Genomic DNA, 10,612 nt, shown 5'->3' on the forward strand with positions numbered 1-10,612 from the left:
AAAGAAATTCAGCAAATTCTGCACTCCCAAATCCAAATGCCCTCCTCCCTTCTGAGTGTCAGTGTGCCTAAACTGCATTTAGGGTCTACATGTTTGACATTTCTGTAGCGATGAGAGCCCACCTAATTTACATGTGCATGTCTCCAGAAGCATGAGCTGGGCACAACGTACTAGTCACTACAACATACTGGTCACTACAACGGCAGTTTGCATTTTTCACTCAGCAACATCCGCTGCTGCTTGGTTCTGGAAAAGAACCATGGAGTCAAAATCATCACTGCACCTATAGATAAATTCCCAAAGGGTTACAATTTTCAAAATAGGGTCACTTGAGGGACGATTCTTCTATTCTAGCACTTAGGGGCTCTGTATATGGAGCCTGCATACTATTCTAGAAAAATCTGCGCTCCAGGAGGCAAATGGCGCTCCGTCCCTCCTGAGTCTCACCGTGTGGCTAAGCAGTACTATACAGCCACATATGGGGTATTGCCACGTTAAGCAGAAATTGTGAGACACAGTTTGGTGCCATTTTTATCCATTTCCCAGTGTGAAAATGTAAAATCTGGGGCTAAAACAAAATTTTTGTGGTAAAAATGTAATAAAATTCTGTGACCCACCCTATTTTTTCATTTTTACAGATCCACGTTGTAAAATTCTGTGAAGCACCTGTGGGTTCAAGGTGCTCAACACACATCTAAATAAATTTCTTGAGTGGTGTAGTTTCCAAAATGCGGTCACTTGTGGGTGTTTTCCACTGTGTAGGCACTACAGGGGCTCTCCAAACACGATATGACACCCACATACCATTCTATCAAAGTCTGCGTTCGAAAACGTCACTCTTTCCTTTCTGAGCTTTGCCATGCGCCCAAACAATAGTTTTCCCCACATATGGGGTATCTGCATGCTCAGGAGAAATTGCACAACAAATTTTGTGGTGCAATTTCTCCTGTTACCCATGTGAAAATGCAAAATTTGGGGCTAAAATAAATTTTTGTGGGAAAAATGTGTTTGTTTGTTTTTATTTTCACGGCTCTACGTTACAAACTTTTGTGAAGCACCTGGGGGTTCAAGTCTCCAAAATTGTGTCACTTGTGGGGGGTTTCCATTGTTTACGCACATAAAGGGCTATCCAAATTCGACATGGAGTTTGCTAATGATTCCAGCAAATTTTGCATTCAAAAAGTCAAATGGCGCTTTTTCCCTTCCAAGCCCTGCCGTGCTCCCAAACAGTGGTTTTCCTCCACATGTGGGGTATCAGCATGCACAGGAGAAATTGTACAACACATTTTGGGGTGTACCCCTGCAAAAATAAAAAAAATGGGTCTAAAGTAAAATTTTTGTGAAAAAAAGTTAAATGTTTATTTTTCCCCTGCACATTCCAAAAATTAATGTGAAGCACCTGAAGGGTTAATAAACTTCTTGAATGTGGTTTTGAGCACCTTGAGGGGTGCAGTTTTTAGAATGGTGTCACTTTTAGGTATTTTCTGTCTTATAGACCCCTCAAAGTCACTTCAAATGTGATGTGGTCTCAAAAAAAATGGTTTTGTAAATTTTGTAAATTTTGTTGGAAAAATGAGAAATCACTGGTCAAATTTTAACCCTTATAACTTCCTAGCAAAAAGAAATGTATGTTTCCAAAATTGTGCTGATGTAAAGTAGACATGTGAGAAATGTTATTTATTAACTGTTATAGTCTGTTTCTGAGTTAGATACAGCTACTAATTCTTCTAATCTCTACAAATGAACCAGCTTTCACCATAGAACGTCTACTCCACCACAGCTTTTTGATTATTCTCCTGGTGGCATTAAGAAAAAATTGCTTCAAAGGATGTTTTACGCAGTTTAGTAACATGTAGAGTAGGAGTCAGATTATAGAGGGCTACAGAACATAATGCTTGTAAACCAGTGAGTAAGGTTTATTACTAAGGTCCGCACTCTATTAATGGCCTTCCGCTATATAGGTCCCTGGAGTCTTTGAATCCTGAGCCAGTTTCCAACACTAGACACAGTAGTAAACTATGTAGTATTATTTTATAACATTTATTCATTATCAGTGGCACATGGTTTTTCATGTTCTATGCTCATTTGTAATCTATTTTTCTCACTGTTCTTACTGACGTTCATGCAGTCTATCTGATACAGCCATGAACTTGTCAGTATTGCATAATGCTCTTCCCTTTTCACCTTTTTGTGAAGAATCTAACCCATAAGCTTGTCATACACTTTTAATGGCTGTAGGCCAAATGCTGCCTCGCCAAACCCCTGACCCCTCATGTATGATTGGTCTGGCCAAGCATCCATCTCTTCCAAATGAGGAGAGGGAAGGAAGGCACAACCAGTCACCTCCTCTAAGAACTAAGCATCAGGCATGTTGAAATTAGATCCTTCTCCGCTGACATAATTGATTGACATAAGTGTATATGACCACTATTACGTATAATACAAAGACTGTACTATCATATAGGTAGCACTTTATTCATATACAGTGGGTACAGAAAGTATTCAGACTCCTTTAAATTTTTCACTCTTTGTTTCATTGCAGCCATTTGGTAAATTCTAAAAAGTTCTTTTTTTTTCTCATTAATGTACACACTGCACACCATCTTGACTGAAAAAACAGAAATGTAGAGATTTTTGCAAATTTATTAAAAAAGAAAAACTGAAATATCACATGGTCATAAGTATTCAGACCCTTTGCTCAGTAGTGAGTAGAAGCACCCTTTTGAGCTAATACAGCCATGAGTCTCCATGGGAATGATGCAACAAGTTTTTCACACCTGGATTTGGGGATCCTCTACCATTTTTCCTTGCAGAACCTCTCCAGTTCCGTCAGGTTGGATGGTGAACGTTGGTGGACAGCCATTTTCAGGTCTCTCCAGAGATGCTCAATTGGGTTTAGGTCAGGGCCAGTCAAGAATGGTCACAGAGTTGTTCTGAAGCCACTCCTTTGTTATTTTAGCTGTGTGCTTAGGGTCATTGTCTTGTTGGAAGGTGAACCTTCGGCCAAGTCTGAGGTCCAGAGCACTCTGGAAGAGGTTTTCATTCAGGATATCTCTGTACTTGGCCGCATTCATGTTTCCTTCAATTGCAACCATTCGTCCTGTCCTTGCAGCTGAAAAACACCCCCATAGCATGATGCTGCCACCACCATGTTTCACTGTTGGGATTGTATTAGGCAGGTGACGAGCAGTGCCTGGTTTTCTCCACACATACCGCTTAGAATTATCACCAAAAAGTTCTATCTTCGTCTCATCAGACCAGAGAATCTTATTTCTCATAGTCTGGGAGTCCTTCATGTGTTTTTGAGCAAACTACATGTGGGCTTTCATATGTCTTGCACTGAGGAGAGGCTTCCGTCGGCCCTCTTTGCCATAAAGGCCCAACTGATGGAGGGCTGCAGTGATAGTTGACTTTGTGGGACTTTCTCCCATCTCCCTACTGCATCTCTGGAGCTCAGCTACAGTGATGTTGGGGTTCTTCTTTACCTCTCTCACCAAGGCTCTTCTCCCACAATTGCTCAGTTTGGCTGGACGGCCAGGTCTAGGAAGACTTCTGGTGGTCCCAAACTTCTTCCATTTAAGGATTATGGAGGCCACTGTGCTCTTAGGAGGTTTGAGTAATGCAGAAATTGTTTTTTAACCTTGGCCAGATCTGTGCCTTGCCACAATTCTGTCTCTGAGCTCCTTGGACAGTTCCTTTGAGCTCATGATTCTCATTTGATCTGACATGCACTGTGAGCTGTGAGGTCTTATATAGACAGGTGTGTGCCTTTCTCAATCAAGTCCTATCAGTTTAATTAAACACAGCTGGACTCCAATGAAGGAGTAGAACCATCTCAAGGAGGATCACAAGGAATTGGACAGCATGTGACTTAAATATGAGTGTCTGAGCAAAGGGTCTGAATACTTATGACCATGTGATATTTCAGTTTTTCTTTTTTAATAAATTTACAAAAATTTCTACATTTCTGTTTTTTTTTCCGTCAAGATGGTGTGCAGAGTGTACTTTAATGAGAAAAAATGAACTTTTTAGAATTTACCAAATGGCTGCAATGAAACAAAGAGTGAAAAATTTAAAGGGGTCTGAATACTTTCCGTACCCACTGTATATGCCTGTATAGCAGTGTTTCTCAAAATTCTCAATTTCATATTGGAAAAGAGAGAGAAAACATACATGGTAGTAAATGGATGTACTGTACTTTCCTTTTGCTGGTACGCAAGCTAATCTATCAGGACAGTGAATTGTCTGTTACTCGCAGAATCACGTCTAATGGTAACAGAAGTGATTTATGATAAAAGAACAACTGGTAATCGGATTCTCCATGACATAATTGTGCAATGTAAAGGACTACAGAATATCTGGACTATGGCTTACTAGGAATTATGTATTGTACGTCACAATATAAATATTACAGTCATTATCTTGGCCCATAATAATGTCAACATCTGACTCATTTCACTGTTTAGTTAGATTATTAATATTATAGAATTACTGTTTAAAGTCTTCTTTTATTAAATGATCATCGGTATTCCACAAAATGGTTAGTTTAACAACATGGTGGACCATAATTATGCTGCTTTACCCTGCACATCCTTAACTTCTTCGTGAGTGGTGAATTTTAATTTTTACGCTTTTAAATATGAGGGTTTGATTTTTACCGGGCGAGTTGTAATTTTGAATGACTATTTGCTTTTCCATCTAATGTTTTGAAAAACGGGAACAAATATTCCAACAGGGGAGTTAAACCATTGTTTTTTGGGTTTCATTTTTACATCGTTCTATGTGCTATAAAAGTGACCTGGCAATAAAATTCTCCAGGTCAGTGTGATTTCAAAGTTTTTATATCTATATATACTTGTGTGTGTGTGTGTGTACATATACATCATACACACACACGTATATACAGTTGAAACCAGAAGTTTACATACACTATATAAAAAGACACATATGTATGTTTTTGTCAATATCTGACTTGAAATCAGAATAAACCTTTCCCGTTTTAGGTCAATTAGGATTACCATCATTTTTAATATTTGCCAAATGGCAGACTAATGAGAGAGAGAATGCTTTAAGGCATTTTTAGTACTTACTGCAAAGTCAAAAGTTTGCATACATTTCATTAGTATTTGGTACCATTGTCCTTAAACTGAATAACTTGGGTCAAATGTTTGGGATATCCTTCCACAAGCTTCTCAAAATAGTTGGTCGGAATTTGGGCCCATTCCTCCTGACAAAACTGGTGTGACTGATCCAGGTTTGTAGGTCGCCTTGCTCGCACCTGCCTTTTCAGCTTTACCCATAAATTTTTAATAGGATTGAGAACAGGGCTTTGTTATGGCCACCCTAAAACACTGACTTTATTATCGTAAAGCCACTTTATTACCATTTTGGCAGTATGCTTCAGGTCATTGTCCATTTGGAAGACCCATTTCCGCCCAAGCTTTAACTTCCTGGCTGATCTCTTGAAATGTTGCTTCTGTATTGCCACATAATCTTCTTTTCTCATGATGCCTTGTATTTTGTGAAGTGCACCAGTCCCTCCTGCAGCAAAACAACCCCACAACATGATGCTGCAACCTCCGTGTTTTGACAGTTGGAATGGTGTTCTTAAGCTTCCAAGCTTCTCCCTTTTTCCTCCAAACGTAACGTTGGTCATTATGCTATGCCCAAAAAGTTAAATTTTAGTTTCATCAGACTACAGGAAATGTCTCCAAAAATGAAGGTCTGTGTAACGTGTGCATTTTAAAACATTAATCTGGCTTTTTTATGTTTCTTTTGGAGTAATGGCTTCTTCCTGGCAGAGCGGCCTTTCAGCCCATGTTGATACAGTACTCGTTTCACTGTGTTTATTGACACAATCTTGACAGCTTCCGCCATCATCTTCACAAGGTCTTTTGCTTTTGTCCTTGGGTTCATATGCACATGTTGAACCAAATCACGTTCATCTCTGGGACACAGAACCCGTCTCCTTCCTGAGCGAAATGATGGCTGGACCTTCCCATCTTGTTTGTACTTTGTATAATTGTTTATACAGATGAACGAGGCACCTTCAGGTATCTTTAAATTGTACCCAAGGATGAGCCAGATTTGTGCAAGTCCACAATTCTCTTGGCTGATTTCTTTAGACTTTCCCATGATGCTTCACCAAGAAGCAGTGTGTTTCAGGTGTGCATTAAAATACATCCACAGGTGTGTCTCTAATTAACTCAGATATTTCCAAAAAAACTATCAGAAGCTTCCAAAACACATGACAGCATCATATGGGCAGTCCAGAATTGTTTAAAGGCATAGTAATCTTAGTGTATGTAAACTTTTGACTTTGCTGTAAGTAATAAAAATGCCTTAAAACATTTTCTCTCTCTCATTATTCTGGCATTTGGCAAATATTAAAAATTATGGTAATTCTAATTGACCTAAAACGGGAAAGGTTTATTCTGAGTTCATGCCAGATATTGAGAATAACATGCATATGTGTCTTTTTATATAGTGTATGTAAACTTCTGGTTTCAACTGTATATATATATATATATATATGTATATATACAGTACAGACTAAAAGTTTAGACACACCTCATTTAAAGATTTTTCTGTATTTTCATGACTATGACAATTGTAAATTCACACTGAAGGCATCAAAGCTATGAATTAACACATGTGGAATTATATACTTACAAAAAAAGTGTGAAACAACTGAAAATATGTCTTACATTCTAGGTTCTTCAAAGTAGCCACCTTTTGCTTTGATGACTGCTTTGCACTCTTGGCTTCCTCTATATAAGCTTCAAGAGGTAGTCACAGGGAATGATTTTCACTTTACAGGTGTGCCCTGTCAGGTTTAATAAGTGGGATTTCTTGCCTTATCAATGAGGTTGGGACCATCAGTTGTGTTGTGCAGAAGTCTGGTGGATACACAGCTGATAGTCCTACTGAATAGACTGTTAGAATTTGTATTATGGCAAGAAAAAATCAGCTAAGTAAAGAAAAATGAGTGGCCATCATTCCTTTAAGAAATGAAGGTCAAGCAGTCCGAAAAAATATACAGTACAGACCAAAAGTTTGGACACACCTTCTCATTTAAAGATTTTTCTGTATTTTCATGACAATAAAAATTGTACGTTCACACTGAAGGCATCAAAACTATGAATTAACACATGTGAAACAACTGAAAATAGGTCTTATATTCTAGGTTCTTCAAAGTAGCCAACTTTTGCTTTGATGACTGCTTTGCACACTCTTGGCATTCTCTTGATGAGCTTCAAGAGGTAGTCACCGGAAATGGTCTTCCAACAATCTTGAAGGAGTGCCCAGAGATGCTTAGCACTTGTTGGCCTTTTTGCCTTCACTCTGCGGTCCAGCTCACCCCAAACCATCTCGATTGGGTTCAGGTCTGGTGACTGTGGAGGCTAGGTCATCTGCCGTAGCACCCCATCACTCTCCTTCTTGGTCAAATAGCCCTTAAACAGCCTGGAAATGTGTTTGGGGTCATTGTCCTGTTGAAAAATAAATGATGGTCCAACTAAACGCAAACCGGATGGAATAGCATGCCGCTGCAAGATGCTGTTGTAGCCATGCTCTGTGTGGCATTGACCTGGTCTCTAATTTGAGCTGCTATTAACCTGTGATTTCTGAGGCTGGTGACTCGGATAAACTTATCCTCAGAAGCAGAGGTGACTCTTGGTCTTCCTTTCCTGGGGTAGTCCTCATGTGAGCCAGTTTCTTTGTAGCGCTTGATGGTTTTTGCAACTGCACTTGGGGACACTTTCAAAGTTTTCCCAATTTTTCGCACTGACTGACCTTCATTACTTAAAGTAATGATGGCCACTCGTTTTTCTTTTCTTAGCTGCTTTTTTCTTTCTATAATACAAATTTTAACAGTCTATTCAGTAGGACTATCAGCTGTGTATCCACCAGACTTCTGCACAACACAACTGATGGTCCCAACCCCATTGATAAGGCAAGAAATCCCACTTATTATACCTGACAGGGCACACCTGTGAAGTGAAAACCATTTCCGGTGACTACCTCTTGAAGCTCATCAAGAGAATGCCAAGAGTGTGCAAAGCAGTCATCAAAGCAAAAGGTGGCTACTTTGAAGAAGTTAGAATATAAGACATATTTTCAGTTGTTTCACACTTTTTTGTTAAGTATATAATTCCACATGTGTTAATTCATAGTTTTGATGCCTTTATCATTTTGGATTGGTGCGGTTATCAAAAAAATTACAATTCTGGTGTTTTCAATTTTTCTTTCTTTCCAGCATTTATCATAAGAATATTACACAGTAATTTCATATTTTTAAAGATTGGACTCTTGTGAGCGTGACAATACCAAATGTGTGTATTTTTAAATTTCTTTATTTTAGTTTGGGGAAAAGAAGGTTTTATTAAATTTTTATGTTTCCTTTGTTTTTTTTGAGGGGGGGAGAATGGTGTTTGGTTATATATTTTTTACTGCCTTTTTTTTTAGCCCCCTTGGAGACTGGAGCCTGTGATCTTTAATCGCTTCTACAACTGATTCTATATAGTGAAATTACCGATCCTGTGGCTGGGCTTCATTTGAATACCAAGGTGGCGATGACAGTGGCCTTTTAGAAAGCAAGGCATTTGCGGGGATGATTACATGTTACAGTAATATTAGTGTCACAGAGATTGACTTTGGCATCTAAATGGTTAAATAGCAGTTATCGGGGTGAGCTCAGAGCGCTGCTGTTAGAGGCAGGTGTTGGCTATATAACACCCGCCATGTATGTAGCGTCCCATGTTATGAAGGAAAAATTTTATATTTATATAAAGTAAAATAATTAAAGTTGCTTTGGTTGAAAAAGACAGATGTCTATCAAGCTAAGAATGTAGACAAACGAATCATAGAGTGGTGCATTTTTACTAATTTATTCCCTAGTATTGATCCAGAAAACCATGAGAGAATGTGCAAATATTCTGTTGTAATAACCCAGTGTATCCTCTCATTTACAGGAGAGTAAAGAAAGACAGGAGAAGGAGAAGATTGAAAAGAAGCATAAGAAGCTCCAAGTTATATTAGATGATGACCCTCCTCCATGGAGTCCACCAGGAAAAACTATCCCATCAGGGAGATGATTGTCACCCTTTTCTGCAATCTGATATAAATAGTTCCCATCCTCCTCCAACAGATTTGTGTATTTTTTATAATAGTTCTTAACATTGTGTAAGGTAGCGCTATTCATCATGTTGAGGGACACTCACTTCACCGGGTCAATTAAAGCACACATGCAACGCTTTCCGGTAACATGAAATCCAGCAGTTTATTACCCTTCATAAACTGCTTATACATAGTCCATCTCAGTGGCTCGCAGGCATGTTACACATATAATATCAAAGAGCCTTTCCAGTGGCAGCTATGCTCGCTTGGCTTCAAATACAGACTTCAGCACGGTACAGCATCAATATTCATTTAAAGCACCGATTTACCTTTCCCGGGTCTCAGCTGCTTCTATCAGCTCTGTTCTGCCACAGCTGTGGCTTTAAGGCTCCCCAGACGTAGTCTCCAGGCCGCGTGCCTTCCAAGGCTACTGGTATCCCAGACACAGGGATCCAGCCTCTGCCTTCCAGGCCTCTTGCCTTCCAAGGCTACTGGTATCCCAGACACAGGGATCCAGCCTCTGCCTTCCAGGCTATTGGAGTTCCATACACAGGGACCAGGCTTCTTGCCTCACCAAGCCTCTCACTCTCTGTTTCAAAACCACCAGAATTTATATATCCTTCTGTGCACACAGGACCTGTGATGATGTCACAGTCATGTGATCAGTCACCTGAGGGGGAGGTAAATGGTCAGCCAGAACACACCCCCTGGACATTTTAGCAATGCAGCAAGCTGCTGCATTACAATTTGTTTATAAGGTATTGTTACATAAATGACTGAAATTTATTATATCAGAAATATTCAGTTTTTTCCTATAAAATTAAGTTTTGTAGAAATTCGTAATTGATTGTAAAAATAATATATTGATTTATACAGTGCAATTTAAGTGCTTACTATGATTTTAAAAATGACATCCATAATACACTTAATTTTTGACCATGTCATTAAAAAATCATAGGTGTTTATATGGAGGTGGAATCCCCTTTATTGCTATAAAGATCTCCAACAAAGGTTTTAAAAAAAATAAAAAATTTCTGAAAATGACAACATTTTGACAGGTTTTTCTGTCTTAAATCATAGAGAAAATCTGAATACACTAATATTATAAATGTTATTCACATTTGCCATTAACCAATCAAACAAGAATAATTTAATTCAGCAACATTACTAATATAACAAGTGGTTTTTCAAAATTCAACTCATAATGCCTTTTTTTAAGAACTACTGCAGTCTCACAATTATTCAACCCCTTCATTTCAAACGTCTTTAATACTTTGTAAAGCCAAATTGGCTGTTATGACTTACTACCAATATGATGCACAGCCAGACACAACAATTATTTGTAGTGTGCTTTTCTCACAATGGATGCAAATCGCATTTGGAGAGTAAATTACTCAATTTGGTACAATATCCGATATTTAGGACGATTGTGTTATTTGTCTTTAAAGGGAACCTCTCACTAGCTTTTTAGTGTGTGAACCAATTCCACCTTTTT

The 10,612-nt window shown here is 38.6% G+C and overlaps 1 protein-coding gene across 4 annotated transcripts in view; it reads left to right on the forward strand.

Annotated features, from left to right (window-relative positions):
- The window catches only part of MAP9 (microtubule associated protein 9), a 233,574-nt gene extending 224,039 nt beyond the window's left edge, over window positions 1-9,535 (forward strand). For 3 of the 4 annotated variants that reach the window (XM_073645013.1, XM_073645005.1, XM_073644996.1), the window contains exon 14: window positions 8,973-9,531. In XM_073645013.1, coding sequence (XP_073501114.1) covers window positions 8,973-9,095 — 123 coding nt within the window. In that variant the 3' untranslated portion in view covers window positions 9,096-9,531. Of the gene's footprint in view, window positions 1-8,972 lie in introns of all 4 variants that reach the window. The other variant, XM_073645021.1, reaches the window with a different exon arrangement.
- Window positions 9,536-10,612: the final 1,077 nt, after the last annotated feature.

This window comes from Phyllobates terribilis, unplaced genomic scaffold (assembly GCF_046119375.1).
Source record: "Phyllobates terribilis strain yellow unplaced genomic scaffold, ASM4611937v1 Scaffold_1__5_contigs__length_1240528914, whole genome shotgun sequence".
Taxonomy (NCBI): domain Eukaryota; kingdom Metazoa; phylum Chordata; class Amphibia; order Anura; family Dendrobatidae; genus Phyllobates; species Phyllobates terribilis.